The sequence below is a fragment of the Larus michahellis genome, chromosome 1, assembly GCF_964199755.1.
Source record: "Larus michahellis chromosome 1, bLarMic1.1, whole genome shotgun sequence".
NCBI lineage: Eukaryota > Metazoa > Chordata > Aves > Charadriiformes > Laridae > Larus > Larus michahellis.
The window spans coordinates 221,098,061-221,121,042 of NC_133896.1; the positions used below are offsets into that span (position 1 = coordinate 221,098,061).

At 41.1% G+C, this 22,982-nt stretch overlaps 1 protein-coding gene across 3 annotated transcripts; it reads right to left on the reverse strand.

The window, feature by feature from the left end:
- Positions 1-22,722, reverse strand: CCDC83 (coiled-coil domain containing 83). 3 transcript variants are annotated; one of them, XM_074572403.1, is made up of 12 exons: positions 22,519-22,722; positions 20,723-20,848; positions 19,375-19,493; positions 16,349-16,433; positions 14,202-14,370; positions 13,326-13,493; positions 9,111-9,202; positions 7,853-7,921; positions 5,311-5,432; positions 4,197-4,282; positions 2,529-2,710; positions 1-681 (listed from the first exon to the last, which is right to left on the reverse strand). In XM_074572403.1, exons 3-12 carry the CDS (start codon positions 19,458-19,460, stop codon positions 496-498), a joined length of 1,245 nt encoding a protein of 414 aa, XP_074428504.1. In that variant the 5' UTR covers positions 19,461-19,493; positions 20,723-20,848; positions 22,519-22,722; the 3' UTR covers positions 1-495. The 3 variants fall into 3 exon arrangements, with proteins under 3 accessions (XP_074428504.1, XP_074428505.1, XP_074428507.1); XM_074572404.1 differs by having other exon boundaries at positions 20,723-20,845; positions 22,519-22,714; XM_074572406.1 differs by lacking the exon at positions 22,519-22,722 and adding an exon at positions 22,170-22,182.
- Positions 22,723-22,982: the final 260 nt, after the last annotated feature.

Sequence of the window (22,982 nt, forward strand, 5' to 3'; positions counted from 1 at the left end):
CAATATATGAAAGTAGGGGGTTATGGAGACAGATGAAATGGATTCAGACCTCCAATTTCTAGCAATAGCTGAATTCTGCTTGGATAAATTAGATTCTACTTTAGCAGGGTATTGAGTATTTTTTAACAGGTCTACGTTTTATGGCAGGCTGCGTTTACCCATTCCATGTCTGATCAAGAGGGAATTCCACATTTGAGAGACTGCAAGTGGGGGCCACAAAAACTAAATATTAACTCAGACCCTTTATTAGATATATGTGCAGCTACGTGGACTGAGAAGCCCCCAAAGCGCGTAAGTGTTCTCACAGTGGCGAGGAAAGCGACCTTTCAATTAGCCATCTGCACACAGATTAAACGTCTGTGTGTAAATCACGATCCAGGCACTCAAAAATAGTTTCCACAAAGCCCAGGGGCACACGCTTCTTGAAGAACAGAGCAAATATTTAATGAATCAAGAACGTTACATCTCTCTGTTAACGGCACAGCCTGCCTATTTTTAACCAAGCTTTGCTTTAGTTAAGGCCTTGACCATCTGAGCTGTGATGTGACTCTCTGATTTACCGCTAATGCCATCTTCTGCGCGGGTCCCGCTCGGCATTTCTGCTGGCTCTTCATGAATAGGCATGGCTCTTCCAACCACACACATCAGCTTTGTCTCCAGAGGACCCAGTTTTAAGTATTCCTTAAGAAGAAAGAATATTATTCTGCAATTACATCGAAAAGCATCCGTTCTTCAGAAAAAAAACCCCAACAACTTTCCTTTTAAAAGCAACTGTAGAGATGGTGCCCTGGGGTGGCTGTGTTTGGTAAGGTGAGTGTTAATGGGCCTGGTGTACAAGCCAGCTCATCTTCGGAGGCTGCAGCCCTGCTGCCCTCTTCTTTTCCTGTGCGTTTTCACCAACAACATTTTCTCTGCAAACCAAATTCTGCTCCCAAGTTCAGTTCTGTGAGAAGAATTAAACTAATCCAACAGCTCACTACTGCCAAAAGAGAGAGGTCCAAGTCCAGCCATGTGCTTCCACCACGTCTGTGCTGGCTCTGGTCTCCTCCAAACCTCTGGGTCAATTCGGTTGACTAACCCAACAAAAAACTAGTTCAGAAGGATACAAAATGGCAAGCTTTTCTGCTGGGATAGTGAGTACATCAGCTACAGAAAAGGCTGATGCGCGCTACGGGTTCCCTAAGGGCAGGAGCAGGGCCGTACAGCCAGGGCCAGGGAGAGGGGGAAAAGGATCCCTACATGCAGGCTCTTGAATCACCTCTATTTACTAAACGCTTTTATAATAGTTGCCAGTGCAACGTCGCTGTTTGCGCTTACAGCTTCGTTGCTATAAAGCACGAGAATGTCAGCAGCACCCATGTCCCTCAGTGGGACGTTGTCCCTCTGCAGTGCTAGCAGCAGGAAGAAAGAAGTAAAGCTAGTGTTCCTCTCCCAAGGCAACAACTGCAAGGAAACAAATGCCTGGACAGATATTTTTTTTTTGTTAAATGTTCTGTGTAATGACTCTCCAGGTCAGAGCCTCTCCTTAAGTTAGCCTCTGATCAAGGCAACAGGGTGATTTCTCTGGAACACAAGTTGCAGGGTATTAATCAAGCTAATGCCAAATTTCTAGAAAAAGAGATGTTGGGTTTTGTTGTTGGGGTTTTTTTTTTTAAACTCATTATTGAATATATTTGAATAGAATATTCAAGAGTAAAGAAACAGCAGTATCTTTACCCAGCAAACCCTGCAGTCTGCACCACAACTATATCATCATCTTTAATTTGCAGTAGATATCGATGATGTAGATTAATGTATTTTCTGAGAGTAATTAGTTTATTTAGACATGTATTTAAGTTTTTGTAACTCAAGTGTAGTATCAAAAGCACCCAGGAAACACCTTTTTGCAATCTAGGATCGAGGATCCCCTGAAGCAGGTGCCACCACCTCTTTTGAGAACCACACAAAGTCTATTTCCATATAACCTGTAGCTTCTTATTTTCTGAACTCCTGTATTTTTCACCTAGGAACACCTTCATCTAGGCTTGCTGTTGAAGGAATAAATTACTTGTTGGTCCCTTAATGCTACTATGCAACATAAATTCCAAAGGACCAGCATCCAAGCACACAAGTCTGTGCAGTACCACAGAAAGCTGTCACTAGGTGACATTCAGAATTCTTTCTAGGGGGAATTTCATCCTGAAACCCACACGTGCTGATTCCTAGGACGCCATTCAGTTGCCAAAACAAGGTGCCTCGTGCTCGCAGAAATGCCCTAAGGCATCCGAAACATCCACGTGAGGCTGACCTGTATGACACAGAACCTATGGCCTTTTGGCCAGCCTCTGAAGGACAGGGAGTGTCCTAACCACCTCAAATAGCACCAGATGCCTACGATTAAGCATCTGAATTGTACACTATTAAGGTAAAAGACATTGGAGCTTTTTCTGCCGTAACACCACCGGGAAGAAAACGCTCCTGGCAGAAGCTCATGCTCCGTGCCGAAAGATGTTTGCGTCAGTGAAAGACCCGATTACTTTAACTCATACCTGGAAATCTTCTTCATCTTCGTACAAGCTATCAACAGTTGGAGAAAATGACTTTGCCCACAGCTCCTCATCACTGTCTTGAGGCTTCTCCTTCTCTGTTTTAGACTGAATCTTTGGAAAGGCTTCTTTTTTCTGACAGGGGACTGGGGCTCTTCTGAGGCTTTCATCTCCATCTGTCTTTGCTTTTTAAAGAGAAGAACAATGATGTGTATGTAATTGTGAAGCTTTATGAAGATCAGAATTAGTACTTGGTATGAGCGTTGCCTGCAAACTTTAACGTGGCTTCGACGGTGTGATGTAAAGAACAGCTTGGTAGGATTTTTAATTGTCAATCCAAGCCAAATGTTGATTTTGCTCACTGATTTTATTTCTGTTCACAATTTCTGATCAAGATCAGGGACTGAAGTTGATTGGAATTTAGTAGTGGGTCTGTGGGATGGGGCAGGGGAAAAAATGAGCTTTTATCAGTTCAACTTAAATCCCATGTAGCCCTGAATAGTTAAAAAAATAGGAAAGGCAGCAAAAACAAGTACAACCTTTTTCTATATCCATGTATGTATCCCTGTATGTACATATATATACAAATTCCTGAAACACAGCTCGTCTGCTTATAACTCCCCTGAAGAGCTCACATTTGCAGTTACTAATTCTCAGGATGACAGAAAATTCTGGACGTGGACTGCCAAGTTATATGTTTGCCTGGGACAGTGATGTGACCCCAGCTTACGGGAGCAAAACCTGCTCCTCCCAGTAACTGTCCTAAAGGTCTAGCAAAGGTAATAGTGCTGAGCTGTTCAAAGTAAACATAGATCTAATTCAGAAGTTTTAGTCAATGTGTTTGTTGGTGCCTGATGGCTCCAGAAAGGCCCACCTGTGGCTGGAACCGATCAGAACTTCAAGACTTGTTCATGTATCCATAACTGTATGGCTTCAATTTTTGCAACTTACCTCTTTGGTTTAGTTTTGTCCTTTTTTCCCCCCTCTTTCTCCTACTCAGACAAAGATCTAAAGTAAAACATGTGATTCTAAGGACTCCATAGAAACCACCCTGCACAGAGAAGCACACTCCCAGGTCCTTCTTCCCTAAGGGTATACCCTTTTCCTGGGCACACCTACAAGAATAGATGGAGATTCAGGCCCAAAATTCAGTACCGCTTACCAAGATTTTCAGTTCAGGCTGAGCTCCATGTAGCTTCATCTGCTCTTGCCAGGGATTCATTTATCATTTAACTCTAGTGTATCTCTATGAGCTGAACGACTGTGAAGTGCATGTACACTTCAAGTGAAAGCCAGTGTGGAGTTCAAGAGTGTCCACTCAGGGACAAGATAATAATGAAGTTATATTGGTATGGATCAGTAAATAACTGATTAAATATATGAATCATATCTTCATAAAAGATAGCTGATCCTATTAACCACGTTCCAGGCTAGCTCTATATGAGTGATTACATCCAACATTCTAAACACCAATTTCAGTTTTAAAACTGTATTACAGTTAGGTTGTGGTTTTGTCTTCTTAACACAAACTACAGTCTACCATTGCTGTGGTGGCTGCAATTAAGTGTTCGCCATGTAAAACAGGGAGTTTGATAAAAAACTTCAGAAATAAAAAGTATGTAAATGTTCCGTAACTTATCAGTTGTTATAAGCTGCTGGCACGCGCATTACCTGCATCCTCTCTATACTCTACTTCTTTCATTTCATCCTTAGGAAACTCATCTTTCAAGCCAGCTGCCTGGGTAAGAAACGCATTCCTACAAAATTAAAAAAATAAAGTGAAATTCATCTTAGAGGTCTGAACTTTCTCTCTGAATCTCTCTGTGCAATCTCTGGGGGTGAGGGGTGCACGCACCCTTTCTGAAAGCCATTTGCTTCTTAACCACAAATGCAGAATAGCGCAATGGTTTAAAAATGCAATGGAGGCAGCCAGGTAGCTTAGTGCCTAATACGCTGCTCTTTTTTATTCTTAGTGCCTAAGTTCAACTATGTCCATGAGACTAAAAGAAAACAAATGTTATAGTCTCCAGTCAGTCCAAGATCCAAACCACAGCTGGCAGCTCCCACTTAAAAGCAGGCCAAAGTTTGGAGAGGAGAGAAAAATGGTCACTTCTTAAGACTTGGAACTTTTTTTATGCAATATAGCTGAAATCACTGGGCTGGGACTGGAAAATGAAGATGGATCATTCTCATTGTTACATTGTGCTTTTGATATCATTAGCGTTGACATTTTGCAGCTAAATTTATCTTTCTCTAGGGAACAAGTTAAAGAATTTCAATATCAAAGAAACTAATACAACAGACACCTCTACAGACAGACCCATCCCAAGGCCTCTTCCTTACTCGGTACCAGGTCATCTGTTTCACTTGAGATTGCAAAACCCCATATATTGGTATATTAATCTTCACATCCTCAAACATTGTGCCAACGGTAAAGAAAAAACCCTGTTAGTCAGCACTTGGTCTGAGCAGCTGGGTCTGAGACAGTTACAACAGAAAGAAACTATTTCCAAGCTCCAATGGTAAACCCACTGAACGAAAGTAAGTGTTGCTAGGTTATAAATAGATAATTAAAGAACCCAGTTGCTTCCCTGAATTTTGGTATTTGGGAGGTTACAATGTCACTGTCATGCTTCAGAGCCACAAGTCCCACACATCCTCAGTCAAATTCTGCCTCCCCTCCATTAGGAAACTACCTTGGCTTTTTTGTGGTAAAGCCCAAACAGGCGGCATTACCTTTTAAAACAAATTAATCACTTTTGAGTCTGCAAAGGTATCATTTTACCTGGGTATTCTCAGATTCTGAAGTCTGCTATCAATCAGTTCTTCCACTATACTGATATTTTCTTCTTCCAGGAGCTGAATAGAGGCTTTCAAATCACTTACTTCCTTTTGGTACACCTTAATCTTTTGACAATTTAAAAAAAAAAAAAAAAAAAAAAAGATCATCTCAGAAAGACTATACCCATTTTGGAAAGCTTCATAGTAACTCTCTTAATAGCACATACCTAGAAAGATTGCGGCTATATCAGCAAGACTATGTATTTGGGGGAGAAATATAGTGACACATTTTCAGGCGAAGGGAAGGGCCTCGCTGGTTCTTTCACACCTTTTTTAGGACCCTTTACTGGCACAACTCTGGCAATCGCAGCCACACCTTTGGGCTCTGCAACCCTGATAGCAGAACCGTCTCATGTAGCCAAACACATCTGGCAGACAGAAGCTGTGATTTTTCTTTTTTTTGCCTTCACATCAGAGCTTTGAGAGAGAAAAACGGTCTTTGTAGAGTTATTCAGGCTCTTGCTCAGCAAGTGTTGCTTTTCTAATTGCTGCCTATACGCAAAACCTTCTTGCCCAGAATTAGTGAAGCTTTCAGTCCAATTTAGCCACGACATTGGCTAAACCCGGGATTCTACTTTCTTTTGGACTGATAATCGCCCCATACTGACATGAAGTTATGTTAACCAAAGTATACCAGTTACTCAGTTCCCACAATTCCTCTCACTTTTCCTAAAGTACAGGCAAGTTCTTACCCCTTCACTGGGAAGCAGAATGTACTATGGGACAGATACCTTCCCCGAAATCTTAGCCATATGCACATATTTAAAAACAGTACCTAGGGATCTGAATGCATCTGTTCTCACTAAAGCCAAATTAACCCAGCTATAATCATCCAAATTTGCCGTTAAAAACTAGTTCCCATTTCTCCCAGGGATTAAAAAAGGTGCAAATGACAGGACATCAACCAGTAACAGGATGCGGCTTGGCACGAGGAGGTGATGCAGCTTTGCACCATCTTGGTGTGACACAGTAATCATGGAAAAATGTGACTGAAGTCTCTAAATCTGTTCAAATTTGGGGGTAACTAGTTTAGGGCTGTTTTGGTAAGTCATTTTTTGGTTCAGCGGCCAAACTGAAAAAATGATAAATTTTGAACCGGGACAAAACTAGAATGTTTGGTTTATCTCCCCAGAAGAAAATACTGGAAGAGTCTGACAGCTACATATAAACATTAGCCTGAAAGAAAGTATTAAATCTGTATAAGAAAAGCACAGAAAATGAATGGGTGAATTCAGAGGACTGGAGAAGTTAGTGATAATAGTTTTGTTTTCCACAATAATTCAAAGCATTAATTCATAACACAGGAAACTTCTAGTTGAGAAGAAAGAAACCCACATCCCTCAACTGTCAGGAGAGGGCCTGTCAGGATGTAAGGCTACTCCAAAATGGATCTCCCCTGTTGACACTGCCTGACGCGTGTAAAATTTTACGTGTGCAGTGAGACGGGGAGATGGGAAGGGAATTCATACTCCCTGCATGTGTGTTTATACAGATTAAAACATTAACTCTCTGCTGTTGACCCCCACCTCATTGCATCAGAACCCCTGGTTTGGACACCTTCCCTGGAAAGTTAAAGATGTAGGCTCAGAGCTCATTAAGGGGAAGAAGGAAAGCCTTATCCCTGCGTACTGGCAAGGGTCTTAAGCTACTAGGTAAAAGGGAGAAAACTCTGCCAGGTTTGTTGGTGTGGCACTGAAAAATAGTAAATTCATTTCTTAATTTCCAAAAAGTTTTGCTCAATTCTAAACTGTGAGGTTGAAAGGTGGGGAAGGGTATTTCCTCCCTCCAATCTCTTCCTTAGATTGGATCACAACAAAGAATCTGTATTGATTGGAACAAACACAATCAAACTTTCATCATGAAAAAATCAGTTTCCTAAATTGGGTTAGAAAACCTTTTTCTCGACGAGAAAAGTTACGACTACTTAATATATAGCTCTAAATTTCCATTAAAGGACAGTATAGAAGCTATCAAGTAATCAGTTACAACTACATACATACGACCTCTCTTCAGTGTACTAATCTCCAGGGTTTCTTTATTATCTCCCATTTAAAGCTGTCTCAAGCCCTCTCTCCAAAAATGTTTCCAACATTCACATTCATTTTCTTTCAATATGGCAGCACTAGAACTTTAATGCAATTCAGAACTGTGCTCTTCAGATACTTAGATGGTTGTGCCTTTACACTATTTAGTATCCCGATCGTCACAGATATGAATACTTAATCGTATGGAATGTTGTGGTCTTTCATATAACTGCTTGGGCAGGAAAAAGGGTCTTTCATTTGTGAAAGCGGCTGTTTACCCTTTACCTTTATCCACCACATACATTGTTTGCTGCTCAGGATTACAGATTAATTACAGGACAATTGCTCTCCTCTTCCTAGGAAAGTCTTCAGAGGCCCGTCACTGGAAACAGTTATGACTCTGGGCCACCGTATTTCAAACCTGAACTGCCATGATAAACTGTACACAAGTGATCCTCTTACCTGTTCTTTTAGCCATTCGTTCTCTTCGATTGCTCTGCAACTGTTTTTGTCCAAGTATCTTAGAGCATCCTGAGAAAACACAATTTCAGATCATCTCGTCTGAAAGCAGGAATTTGACAGAGCTGCACACTTTAAAGAAGAACCTTCTGCTGTTTAGCAGGAAATAATTAAGAAACATCCACACAACAGACTGTAGCATCCCCTCAGGGATTACAAGGGGATTTAGTCCACAAGGCCAGCTGCTTCTACTCTATCATCCTGCCTAGCGCAGTTTATATGTCAAGCAATTTCCCAATATTTTATAATGTCCCATATTAAAATAGGACATTTTCTTTTTGCCTAACAAGTTCTGCTATGTTCCCACTACTGCTCGAATCTTCCTGTTTTCAGGAAATCGAACCTTTAGCTATTAAAAATCCCAAGCAGAATCACAAATGAGGCAGTACTCATCAAGTACTGACAAGTGACTTGAACATGTAGAGGGCTATGCTAATGAGCCAAGGCTATAATTTAATTATTGATGTCAGTAAGAGGAAAAAGGAACAACTGGGAGGGAAGATGCCCCTGTAGATCACCATAAATGCAGTCCTTTGGATTGTGTTCTCACGTGACTGAAAATCACAGCACTGAAGTCAGGGAATTTAAATACCTAATGAGCCTAGCCAGGGTGTTGTACTGAAGCATGCTTTGCATTTTGTGAGTGCAAAAAGTTGTCACCATAAACACGTTCTAAATCATGTTTGCAAATCAGAGCTGGCAGAGATGACAAAAAAAATTGGTATATCACTAAGTCTAAATTTTGCTGTAGACTGCACTACTTTGGCATTATTTAAATGTTGTACTTTACAAGTACAAAACCACATATTTTTTTTTTCAAATTGAGGTATATTTCCATGCAGACAATCTTTGAGTGTGTTATTGTTTTTTGAAGTCTACACAAACATCAAAATCAAGGTCTCAGCAAAAGTGACAGGTTCTTTAACAAAACCTATCAGCGCATGGTGCCCCAGTTTCCCATACCGTGTTTGTAAAACACCCTCACACCTACCCATTGTTAGTCTGATGTAAAAAAAAGTACATGTCTGTATAACAATAACAATTGCCATGTTCAGTAAGAAGATTTACAGTTTATTTTACTCTCAATTTATCAGAAAATTTCCAAGTCTGAAATCGAATTAAAATAATTAATACTGCATAGTACATGAATCCTAACTGTAATGTCATTAGCACTTTTAAAAAAGGTAGAAGTAATGAATACCTCTGAGGCTTGTTCCTTAAGTAAGTTCATGTGCATCTCAACCAGTCTGTCATTTTCTTCTTTTGTTTCTTTTAAGGCATTTCTATAATATTCTTCAAAACAAAAAAGAAAATTAGAAATCGTTATCTGACATCCATTTCTTTCTCCTGACAACAAATAGATGACTGGAATGTTGTTCCTAAACTGGAACTTATCAGCCAGCATCACATGCATAGATGCTCCACAGAAAAGGATTCAAACATCCTCGTCCATAGAAATTGTCTTCCTAAACCCAAAAGACAGTAGTGTTAACTAGAAAACTAGAAATCTGAAGTGGCTTACACATTTCTGTTGGCAACTACAGCGCCTAATAAACTGAGCAATTCTCTGCTAAAATATTGCCATCTTAACACTAAATGTTGTCTCTATCAATAGCAGAGCTCCTGGACTCATGCAAGAGATTTGTTTAGAAAATTTATTTTTTAGGCATAGGAGCATACTGGATCATCTTATGCACATGTTGTGGGTTTTTTTGACAGTAATTACACAAAGCCTAATAAATTTTCTGACTTATCTAAGCCTTCCAGGGGGTTCTAATTTGACAACAGGACAAAATGGAGAATGTGGCAATTACTTCAATGATTTGCTTTCATTGTTATTTGTGGTCATTATTTAGAAAGTGCATCTTACACCTAACTGTATTTGTTTGGCTTCAAGTTCTAGTCACTTACTATTTAATTATTTCATCCTTCCCTTCAACTGGTTTTGTGCTATTCTGAACAGCCCACTGCTGCCTGGTATTTTCTGCTTTTGAAGGAATGAATGAGATTGTAGTAATTTTCTTTTAAGGATGGCACTTCATACTTGTTCCAGAGGCTTGAAATTCAGCCTAGCTCTGCACTTGTCTTGCAGACAGCCTATTGCTGATCTGGCTGTAAATGAGTATCTGGTCACAGACCCACTGTGGAGTCAAAGGCAGTCAAATATGAATGGTGCGTTAGCTCTTAATTTAACGCTGTGGAAGCTGTCCTGCCTTCGTCAATCCACCATCTAGACTTGGCAGAATGAAATGGAAGTATTTACATGCTATAATTAATTCATCTTTTCATTCTTTCAGACAGCTAAACAACCTGAGTGGTACTGGGAGAATGAAGAAAAGGAGGAACTGTTCAGACATACTTCCTGTTTCTAAGGAGGCTATTTTCCCTAACTCTCTCACTGCAACACTGTTTCCCCAGACCTCACATTAGTGTATGGCGCTCTTCTGCTTCCTCTACCTTCCAGCAATTTTGTTTAAAATTTCATCTCCAGACCAGTGACCTGTGCCAGCATCAAACCCTTCAGTGGTACCTACAGAGACAGAAACCTCTTCAACTATGCTTATTCCCCAAGCCAGTTACACATTTGAGGAGTGAACAAGCCCAGTTTGCCGCCACATCACTCCAGAAGCTTGTTAGGTTTGGTTAGTTGGGGTTTTTTTTGTGGTTTGGGGTTTTTTTTTGGTAGGCTAGAAGACTGTACTTCCCAGCCGCTTTATAAGTTCGATTTTAGGAAGTTGAGTAAAATAGTACCCTAGCATCCAGTACTGGCAGCAGCATTTTGCAGTATGTTAACTAGGCAACTGCTATATGTACCTCTATAACAGTCTTTCTATAAATACACTTCCGTTCGACCACAAATTTTTGGCTCTGTACCCTGTGTCATGCAGGAGGTCAGACTGAATGTTCCTACTGGCTCATTCAGGCATTCTATATAAAAGCCCATTCTCCTTTTGCATTTCATATTTCATCAGCTGTATAGCAAAGTTATAAATTGATTAAGAACATGGAAAATGCGTAATGAAAAATATCGACCTCTCCTGAATAAAGAGACGGATATCTGACAAACAATCTGGCAATGTATAAAACACAGTGCAGATCTTAATCGTGATAAAATATGTTTCAAGAGACAAAAAGATAGCTAGCTGGCTCTCATCCACAGTAGCTGATGCCTGGTAATGGTTGGCACAGAGGATAGAGAGACCCTTAGACAGTGTCACTGCCTGTTACTACCAGCTGCTTGGCTGTGGTCGTGCATACTGAGAGGGACATAAAGGAAGAAAACCAGGACATCCTTCTCCCATTAGAAGCCTGGGTTATGCAACAGTAAAACATTTAAATGGTTTTAAAATAACGCAGGAGTAAAGAAATCGTTGTAAAGCACACAGCACCAGAACACATAAGCTCACAAATTAATTCCACTGTTGTGTCAGTATTGAAAGAGTTCCCAGTATTTGTATATGTCTGTACTGGCAATTTTGAAGGGCCTCATACATGAGCCTGTGCAATTAGGGGGCAAAGTTCAGACCACCGGCTAAACAGCTCCCTCTAGCCCTGCATTTAAACCAGGCTGCTCAACTCAAGAGACTCTGTTGCAAGAATGAGCTCATACTACTTTCCTGTCAAAGGAGTTTTCAACATACGAAGCGCTTGTAGCATGATGAGAAGCAACAAGAGCAGAGTCAACATTTTCAAGTGTGACTGCTAAGGGAGGCCTGTATGTAGGTGACCTAAATACATGTAGACTTATTTTTAGAAAACTGCTGTCCTTAATAACATTTTTAAGAAATGGGTTGCCTGTATTTTACAAGAAAACAGTCAGAAGGCAAGCTTATCACTTTCTTTAAGCGTTCATAATTCCTGTAGCTTTATCAATGTCTTTAATAAAGGGACTTTCAGAGACAGAGTGAGTTCTTCCATTTTATAGGATTATGCAGCCTAGTTTAGGGGCACTGTCTTGGAAAAGTTGATATAAGTTACTATAACTTGAAATGTTATGGAGCAGATCATCTTGAGTGCCATTACAAGTCATATAATGGACAAGCAGGGGATCAGGCCTAGTCAGCATGGGTTTAGGAAAGGCAGGTCCTGCCTGACGAACCTGATCTCCTTCTATGACAAGATGACCCGGTTATTGGACGAGGGAAAGGCTGTGGACATTGTCTACCTAGACTTTCGAAAAGCATTTGACACTGTCCCCCATAGAATTCTCATGGAAAAACTGGCGGCTCATGGCCTGGATGAGCATACGATCTGCTGGATCAAGCCGTGGCTGGATGGGCGGTCCCAAAGAGTGGTGGTCAATGGAGTTAAATCCAGCTGGCGGCCGGTCACAAGTGGTGTCCCTCAGGGCTCGGTGTTGGGACCATTTCTGTTCAACATCTTTATTGATGACCCTGATAAGGACATAGAGTGTATCATCAGCAAGTTTGCAGATGACACGAAGCTAAGCGGGAGTGTTGATCTACGTGAGGATAGGGAGGCTCTACAGAGAGACTTGGCTAGATTGGACCGATGGGCCAATGCTAACGGTATGAGCTTCAACAAGGCCAAGTGCCGGGTCCTGCACTTGGGCCAAAACAACCCCACGCATCGCTACAGGCTTGGGGAAGTGTGGCTGGAGAGCTGCCTGGCAGAAAAGGACCTGGGGGTTCTAATTGACAAGCGGCTGAACATGAGCCAGCAGTGTGCCCAGGTGGCCAAGAGGGCCAATACATCCTGGCTTGTGTTAGAAATAGTGTGATCAGCAGAAGGAGGGAGGTGATTGTCCCCCTGTGCTCAGCACTGGTGAGTGTTGTGTCCAGTTTTGGGTATTGTGTTCAGTTTTGGGCATCTAAATACGAGAGAGATATCGAGGTGCTGGAGCGAGTGCAGAGGAGGGCAATGAAGCTGGTGAAGGGCCTGGAGAATAAATCTTATGAGGAACGATTGAAGGAGCTGGGACTGTTTAGTTTGAGGAAGAGGAGGCTGAGGGGGGACCTCATCACTCTCTACAACTACTTGAAAGGCCATTGTAGAGAGGTTGGTGCTGGTCTCTTCTCCCAGGTAATTAGCAATAGAACAAGAGGGAATGGCTTCAAGGTGCAGCAGGGGAGGTTTAGGCTGGACATGAGGAAAAAATTCTTCACAAGAAGAGTGGTCAGACACTGGAATAGGCTGCCCAGGGAGGTGGTGGAGTCACCATCCCGGGATGTGTTTAAGACTCATTTAGATGTGGTGTTGGGGATATGGTGCAGGGGAGAACTTTGTAGAGTGGAGTTGATGGTTGGACTCGATGATCCCAGGGGTCTTTTCCAACCTAAATGATTCTATGATTCTATGATTCTATGAAATCGAACTATATTTATAATTTAATTAATTGCCAGAAGTAATAAAGAAAGAACTTGTAAGACTTGCATTACACTAGCTGTAAACTGACCTGTAGCCCTGTGAAGGTCATCGTTGACTTCCTTGATGTCTTTTTCCAGATTCATAATCTTGTTGGCCTGTATTTTACTTCCCACATTTTTGTACTCCAACCAATAATCCCTCTCAGCCTGCTTTACTGAAAATCTTTGTTCAATTTCTTCAGTCTGGGAGTGCAGATCTATCAAAGTAAGAACAAGTTCATTACCAATATCTTGACCTGATAGTTTATAATTCTTATGACTTCATCAAATTCTTTAAGGAAGGCTCTTTCACTGGGATTGGAGAAAGAAGGGTGATTCTTCTACACTACAATACATTACAACATGATGGCCTCACATAGTGTCAAGGGCCACCATCACTGCTGAAAACAGCTTGATCTTATTCTGCCAAGAAGAGACAACAGTTCTTACTGAAATGTTGTAACCAAAGACACATTTGTCTCCCATGGAGAATCTCAGGGATGGCAGCCAGAACTTTCAACAATCAAAACTGGTCACTTTTGCTGCCATCAATGATTTTTTCTTTTAATCTTCCAGTGGAGGCAGTGCATGGGGCTTTCATGAAGTTCAACTTAATGGAAAATACGAAGCCTCTGTACTTGCACAGTAACACACATCACTTGAAAGGAACAAAACAGAGTCTAATATATGGGGTCAGTTTCTATAAAAGACTCACTTCCATTGAATTTTAACTCAACTTAATTAACAGGCTTACTTATAAGCCTTCCGCAACCTCATACTAGGCTTGGGGAGCTTAATTTTGGGGAAGAAAAGCTTTATGCTTTTTATGGAACAAAAAGAAGTGTAATCTCTATTTAAAATGCAGAAACATTACTCAATCCCAACTGTGTAAGCTGCAAACCGCACTTCTGTGAATCACAACACACCTTTCAGAAGTTGTTCTTTGTCCTTAACATACTGCCATACTCCTTTCAGTGACTCTTCCACATCATCCCTAGTTACAACCTCCTTTTCGTCTCGTCTTTTCTCCTGTTCTTCGATTTGTCTTAATGTATGCCTGATGTGTGCCTGCTTTTGTTCCTTCAGAAGGTCATTCTATGAAAGAACAACAGAAGAAAAGGCACGTATTGAAACGCTTTCAAATTAGTTTTCAAAGTTGCAAACTTAGGTAATGAAGTAAAGTAAAATCTGACCTAGTGCCAGGATGCACTGCAAAAACAGCTAAACAGCTATTCTTCATATTTGAAAAGGATAGAGCAGAAGAGTTTGCAAGTCTCAGAGGTTTCTCAGTAACTTCAAGACCATTACAAGTAAATGAGAGACAAATGACTGCAGTACTTGGTGCAGCACATGAATAGTCCTCTGTTGCCTGGGGATTTCCTTGTTGGTCAATTTGATAGCAACATTTATTTGTAGGTGTTATTTACTTCAACATTCTTCATGACAATTTACCACCTTCACAAAGAAATAGCAGACAATCAGGTCACTTCCATGTAACCACAGTAAAGAGTCTTGTCAGAGGTGGAATTAGTTGTACCTACTGATTCCACAACCGCGATTATATCCCCTTGCCCTGACCCTCTCAAGTGATACTCAAATTATTTGAAATTGCTGATCATTTACATTTGCTCCCAAAGGATACCATAAAGGAGCAAATAACCATACCAGCCAAACTGTAACAGTAACTACGCGGTAGAGAGACTCTGAAACATTCCCCACTTCTAAAACTATTACGTCTAAACCACTTAGAAATATTAAACAGCAAACAAAGAAGGGAGCCCAAAGAACTGCCAAAACATGGCTAAACTGAACAAATAGCAGTTAAAATAGGCCCTGAAGTACCTTGAACAGCCTAAAATATGAAGGAGTCCTTGAGAGACATGAACTAGCAGCAAATTGGGGGAATAACCATAAGAGACTAACCGTAAGTCTGCAGAGAGAAGAGCCAAATGCCACTTCCACTGATAATTAAGGCCACAAATGAAACACAATCCAGGCTCCAAGGATGAAAGGAACACCAATGAAAGCTAAGCAGATGGATACTTACAAAAGCAGGGCAAGTATCGGGCATCGGAAGGACAGCGAGACATTGTTTGCTTCCATGTTTCACTGCTATAGGAAGAGCAGGCTGCAACTTGTTTAATCCCATCATCCAGTTTAAGGATTTTTGAGCTATTTGAATTAATTTCATTAGGTAACTGTTTATAGATACGTTTTCAAAGTTCACTGCTCTCAGTCACCAGAACCATATTACGGTTCTTTACATACGGTTCTTTATACACTGTTCTTTAAAGTGTCACGCAGGTGTGATCAGTAGCTACATAACCTTGTTTCTAAAAATCACTCAACACAACTCTTCATCCACAAGAAAGCGACTCTTCATCAAGCAGTGCTAAAAATGGCACCTAGACAATGGTGTGATGCTCTTTTTTCTTTGTTCACAGGAACTAAGTTTGCAAGAATAAACTCTCATAGGTACCTGTGCAATTCCACTGTCTCAGAAGTGAATCGAAGGTCAGCAAACCTCAATACTTGGTTAGAGCTGCTAATGCTACTGGCAAAACTGAAGTTAATACAGTTTATTCTTCTGTGCGCTGAAAGTATATTCTTGACTTCCGTGAGGAATATTTGCAGGATTGTTTAAAAAGGCACATCTGAATGTACTGCAGTAAAGTTACCTACCGAAAGGTGGGCTCGCTGTCCTATGTTTGCTGCAGAGTAAGATTAAATGCTTAGGCGGTTACTGAGGATCTCATGTGGGCTGGAAAACACCTTCACTGAACTCACTTTTACCTAGCGCTGTGTCCAATTCTGCATGTTCTACTCCTGCAGCTCCTTTTTTGCATGGTTATATTTAGGACGTTTATGCTTAATGTCACACTTAATTCAGATAACACTTTAACTTTTAAGCAAATAAAGTGACTCACTAACTCTAGTTTCATCGAGTGTAAGAAATTCACTGCGATGACTAGTCATAGTAAATGTAGTATTAGGATTAAAAGAATAAAATTGAATCTGCCAGTTAAAATACCACATATAAAATGTTTTGGGAGAAGGATGCATGGTCACTTACTCTCTCATGGTGTTCTTTGTTCTTTTTTTCCACTTGTTTCAGACCAAGCAAAGCCTGAACAATTGCTGCTTCTTTTGTCTCAATTCTGTAAACAAAGAGTGAAGAAAGAGAAATTCTTACAAAAACAGAAGAGAGAGAAATGTTATTTAATATTAGATGTATGTTATTTAACACCTAGATTAGATGTAAATACTACTGAAATGCTTATTTTTGTATCATATTGACTCGTTTGAGTAGATACCACTGTCTGCTTACTACACATGAAGAAATGATTTCCCGAATACGTCTGGGCCTTCATATTAGAATGGACCTCGTACTCCTGCTGAGAAACAGACTCCCTGATTAGACTGTTGCTTTGTAACCACTAGAGAGGATTAAGCTGGTTTATTCTTTCTGGATGTGGTTCAGCTGACCTATTGTACAGGTCTCTTTTAGAACAAGATTATTTGTGCTCCAAAAATATTTATAACTCACCACTCACTACAGAGGAAGCCTAGGCAACTCTCTCAGACACAGGTCAGATGAATCCCAAACTGGAGAAATAAATGGAATTCAATTCTTCTGAAAATTTGGTTTGATGAGCTTCATAAACTGCATTTGTACACCAAGAACTCGTTAGCTTTTAAGAAACGCTAAGGGAATAAGGCCTGCAGCCTGAGTAGTTTCCTCTAGGTATGTTTATACGTATTTGCCAAAAATCTAGCTCACTGCTTTCACAATTTTCATAGACTACTTGTCATCCTTTTGCCACAGCTCTAAAATAAGCATTTTTTTTCTGGTGCTCTCTCTTCTAGAACGTGAAACGCTGGGTTGCAAGTGGTGTCTATTTGCAAAATTCTCTGTAGTCTTTCTCTCTCTTCCCGGAATTCATTCACCATACAGCACAATAGAGGAAAGTACCACAATTATCACAAGATCTTTTACTGTTTCAAGAGCTATTGCTCCTTGGGTTTTTTGTTTTGGGGTTTTTTTTTGCCCCTCCCTATTGTATTAAGTTGTTTTAAAAGAAGAACACTTTTTCCTGGTTAAGTTTAGGTCACTGAGTCATGCAAATTGCAGGCTACTAGACTTGCATCCTCTAGTATCAGTGCGGTCCAAGGTATTCCTCAGGTTTTCCTTTAAGTACAAGGATATTAGTTAGGCAGCTTAGAACAGAGATATAGGGGTATGGTGGTGATGCCTACAGCAAAAATATCTCACTTATTAGACAGAGATGACAGTTTGGCCATATACTGTGACCTCCTAAATTACCTGCCATTTTAAAGTATTTCTGTATTTTGAATACCGATGCTGATCTTAATTTCTGCTAATTTAAGGTTTTCCATGAAGTGGCTGTCCACATCCATGACTTTGTTGATGTCAAAATTTATGAGTAGAATTTGCCATTTTGTCTGCTACATATTGGAAATTTTCCATTTAGATTATTTTTCTATGGTATTTGTCAGATTCAAAGAGCTACAAACCAGTTAAATTGATGACTCCTTCAACGCCATGTTTCTCAACTCTGTATACTAGGTTTCATCTAGATGATTTCATCATCTAGAAACAACACTCCTCTCCACTACCATGACAGTCAGTCATCTATAGGATGTTACTAGGGCGAGCCATTCATGGGGCAGTTGTTTCTAACCAATCCTGAAACAGAAAACTATTCTGAAAATGCAAAAACCCCCTCACTATGAACAGCAACCATTCTTCAATGTACAGAAGAAAAAGAAGGAAAAGAAGTTAAATAAATACTACACACTTGATAAATCCTGAAGTGGAATGTGAAAGATATCCACTGGTATGATTATGCTGCTTTGTTCAATAAAGTGGTACAGAGAAGTTATAGATTTCAGAGGTGAAGAGACAGAGGGAAAGAGAGCAAGACGGAAAGAGAGATGGAGATGGAGAAAGATAAAGAGAGAAAGAAAAATACTTATCTTCCCTTTTTCCCCTATTGGTGCTGTAGAAAATAAATATCCTGTGTCGGTACAGCACACGTTTCAGTGGAAGACTCTTCAGACAAATAAGCCATTCACTTGGATATTCGAATATACATAACAGTAATTTTATCAGAAAGCGGTGGGGTTTTTTTCTCAGCCTTGTGATACAGTTTGCTTATTTCTTAGCAAAATAGATGGGTTGGCTTGTTAATTTTTGGGTGGTATTTATTTGTGTTATGATACAGCTAAATCTGGTCTGTTTCCCTATGGAAACTTGCGCTCTGTAAAATGAAGTAGAAAATCCCACAAAAACCCTGTAAACATCCTATAGATGTCACTAGAACTATATGTAGTGCTCTTTGCTTTGCTTACCCTGCTTTTCATTTCTACATCAAGGCAGTACTCCATACTCCCTAAATGCTCATGATTGTTGAATATTGGATGCTGTTGAGGTTTTCCCTTTCATTTCCCATCTCTTTGATAAAAGTCACAGAGCTTAATTTTAATCCTTTCAATCATCTACTCAAGAGACTGGAGATCAAATAAATTGGACTATTTTGTAACTACTTCTGACATTCCCCTCTTAGCTTTCATTTTTCTTTGTTTGGTTTTAAGAGACCTTTAAGTTACCCCTCCACTATTTTCAAAATAAAGCAGTTTCCTTTGTGCTCTGCTCTCAGCTGCACCAAAGTAGGTCTTGAGGTTCTGGCTAGTGACTACATACCTCTGTGAACACCAAGGAATCCTAAAACACAGTCAAATGTGATTTTTGCAACTTCAGAGTATGCTGATCAAAAACTTGCTACTAATGGACAAAAATGGGGGGGAAAGTGTTTGTTTTTAATAAAACTCTTTTTCCCAAGTTGTAACCTAATGGCCTAAAATTATTTCTGACCCACTTAAATGCTTTCTTATGGTACAGTTTAAGAAGTGTGTATTTCTAAAATAGCCTTGAAAGCCCAAAACAAGAACACAAAAGAACAGGACACAACCGCCAGTCAATCAGCTCAGGCTCTGACTTGGATAAGTCGTCTTTGTTGTCTGCTTTACCAATTCACATATTCCATACAAGTGAAAAGTTAAATACACTAAACCTACTGAAATTCTAGTAAGGCTTCTGGGAAAGCTGATTCAGGTTCAGTAAGTTGCTCTTCTGGTTTCTCCTCTTTCTTCTTCTCTTCCATGCTTTTTCGTTGTACTTGTGCTAGAAGTTAGATCTGAAGGGAAGAAAGGGCAAGCAGGAAAGAAGAAAAAAACTTAGAAATGACTGACTTAGAAAATCCCATATGTTCACCAGCTTTTGTCACTTGTGGCAAGTTCTTAACAGTTCCAAAACAAACAAAACAAGATGTTTTGTTGACAACAATAATCCTGCCCAGGGTAGCACTCAGGCCCATGGTTTTGGGACATCCTGAAGTATTGTCCTGAGTAAAGATATGTTCGTGAACAGTGGCCTCTATCACTAGTTCCTTATTGCATCCCTTGTTGTGGGCTGTGTTTTACATTCTTGCAAATCAAACAAGCAGTTGTTCCTTTTCCAGTCCTTTGTCTCTGTTTCTTTATCAGGCTTGTTTTATCAAGTCTACTCGTTAATATGCATCTCTCTCCCTCTCCTTCTGTTCTCCTAGCACTATGAATATTTGCCTTTCACTGCAACTCTAATACCAGTTTTCATTGTCAGAGCTGGAACAAAACCACTCTCTGAAGGGATACGCATGTCAGCAGTATTCCCTGGGCGTGTTGTCACGACTACCAACCTCAGAATTCAACTGACAATGAATTGTTCTGTAACGGAACTGGTAGCATATATTATATAAAATAAAAAAAGTCACAAGAAAAGGGCACTTATGAAGATTCCTCACTTTCAGCGGTCACGTAATCAAATGCCAAAACCGGATCACTTCATATGACATAGGAGGTTTTATTACTGAATGAGTAGAAACATTGTATGTAACTTGTTTTCATGATAAATTGCTCTTCTGAATTTAAGTTCTGCATTCAAGTTCTGAATTCTCACAATTATCACTCTAATAGCTATAATCAGTACCAACTTGTTCTGTGACTAAATACAGCAGGCTGGATACTTTTTCTGTTAAAATGAGCACAAGGAAACAGAAAAAAACAGTGGAAGGCCACATAGCAAGCCTGCCAAATACTATGTAAAATCAAGGGAATGAAGTTAAACCAACTATCGACAGATACACTCCAATCCATATGCTGATGCATGCCCTCTCACTGCACTCACCATCCCCTGAAGCAAGGCAATGTCAGCTTTCTGTATACAAAATAACTTTCTATCCTAAATGAGTAGTTTGATGCCTGCTGATGAAACAAGTGAGGGTGCTGAGGGCAGACAGTGTGTGCTATATATTGCAAAAAGGCACGTAAAAGGAATGCTCACTGTGTGGCAGCTGTACAAGTTAAGTGAAAGAAAGGGTAAACATACCTTGGAGTCTATGTCCCCATGCAGCTGTTTACACCTGGGAATATCTTTCTCATAATGTTTTATCCAGAAGAATTTTGCTCCCACTCTGCTGGAAACCTGCTTGTGCAGATTTTGTCTGTTCTGCTGCTGAAGAAAAGGTCACATTCACAGAGTCAATTGTCTAGAACTGTCAATTACCATCTTTGCACCACCTGATTATTTATGTCACTGATAGAGCTAATTTCATTCACAGAAACCTGGAAAATTCTGACTCCCACCAGCAATGTCTTGAACTTCCAAAGTGTCCCAGATCAAAATTCTAAGGGTTGCTACACGTTAGTGAAATATTTCTACTGCAGAACTCCACAATTCACGCCTGTGTCACAGTATCACCACATGACTTCAGTAACCCTTACTGACATTTACCATCCAAAAAAAATCCTTTTGTACCTGAGCATCCACTCGAGTCTGAAGCCATATTAAGTCCTTAATGTTCACACACAACCTTTGCAGATACCAATTCAAGTTAAGCTTAAATTTATTGAATACAACATTTCACATTGAACTTTTAAAAATCCTAAAAACATGACTGATCTAAGACTGAGATTTTAAAAAAAGACAAAGTGAATTAAGAAAAAATGTCACTGAGACAGGAATTTAGGTACTTAGCTCCCCTAGACCCCTTTGAAATTCCCAGCCCAAATGCACAAGCATAGGGTACATTTTTTAAGTATACAAAATAATTTGTCATCCTTCTTCAGTGCAGAATTAATTGAGGGTGGTATTGATCCCACTTTCATTTGAGGATTTATTTTACTAATTTTCCTTGGAAATGGAAGATCACTGCAGCAATCCGTAACTTTTTTTTTTTTTTTAAATGATCTCTGTCCCTTCCACTAAATGGAAAATCAAATCCCTTGGTTAAAACTGGATACAAACTATATTTATGAAATTCTTCCTGTGCAGGGAGGAACAAGAAAGCCTCCAAGCTGTACGAGGTAAAAAAACATACCATAACAGATTTTCTGGATTTGGCAAACTATAGAAAACACACACACATGAGAGAGAAGGAAACATATTTTGGGGGACTGAGAATTGACTGCAGATTTCAAACCAGCAGGAAAACATTTGCGGAGGGCAAAATTTATTTCTTCTCCCAAACAAATAAATCATGAGGCGTAACTCTTGATGGACTCCCATTATCGCTACCAGAACTTTCTCAATCCATAAATATACTGCCATTGTATCCTTAGAAGAAGCAGGCAGATCCCGTACACTGCAACTCAAGTACTGGGACTTTGCAGACACTCGTGGCAGGGAATGCCTGTACGGCAGCTCACCACTCGTGAGCTCAGTCACTACCATCACTGCCACCCACACCAGCACTTGCACCCACACTATTACCTCTGTATCTCAAGCACCTGCACTACCAGTACCCTCCGCTTCCTCAGTCCCCATCAATAATTACCTCAGCATTCCGCAGACGCACTGTAACCCCTTCCCAATCTCCAAGGCAGGCTAACAATTCCCTCCGCCCTCCGCCCTAACCCTTCCAGCATATCCCTTGATCGTATTCCCCGCTACCGGCTTCATCACCAGGGATCTCAGTGGAGGAAGCTGGGCCACCCCTCAACGGTGTCCAGAGCCTCCCTGTCCGCAGCCACCAGACCCCATTGGTACTGTCACTCTGTGCCTAAGCCCCCCCATGCTGTCCCCCCTACCTCTGAGCACCAAAGAATTCCGTATACCGCCAAGCTTTGAGGTACCTCCCCTCACCCTGCCACCACCCACACACGCGTCTCCCTCATGGTCCTCACCACCTGCACCCCCAAGGCGCAAACGGTCACCACAACGCCCCGGCACGCGGTCACCACCCGCCTCCTGGCTGCACCCGCACACTGTTCCCGCGCCGGTCAGCCTCCCCGGCCCTTTCCGCAGGCCCCGCCGCTGCCGGTAACGGTCAGTCAGGGCCTGCCGCCCGCCCCGCCGCGGTGCCCAACGCCGCCGGTCACCAAGGCAACGGGAGACCACGCCCCTCGGCGCGTTCCGCGGGCCGGCGGCGCCCCCTGGCGGCAGTGGGCGGGAGCTACCGCCGGGGGAAAAGCCCGCGGAAAGCGCCCGGCCGGCCCTCAGCGCCCCGCAGCGTGTGAGGTGCGGGTTGTTCGGTGGGGGGACGTGTGGGGTGCGGGGTCAGGAAACAGCCAGCAGAGAAGGACTCGGTGGTACAGGTGGATGAGAAGCTCAACGTGAGCCGGCAACGTGCACTCGCAGCCCAAAAAGC

Coding starts and splice junctions, on each gene's coding strand:
- CCDC83 (XM_074572403.1), bottom strand. CDS start 19,460: ATGGAAGAGAAGAAGAAAGAGGAGAAACCAGAAGAGCAACTTACTGAA. Junction 13,494..14,201: donor CAAAGAACAACTTCTGAAAG/GTGTGTTGTGAT, acceptor TTACTTTGATAG/ATCTGCACTCCCAGACTGAA. Junction 7,922..9,110: donor TTAAGGAACAAGCCTCAGAG/GTATTCATTACT, acceptor GTGTTTTCTCAG/GATGCTCTAAGATACTTGGA.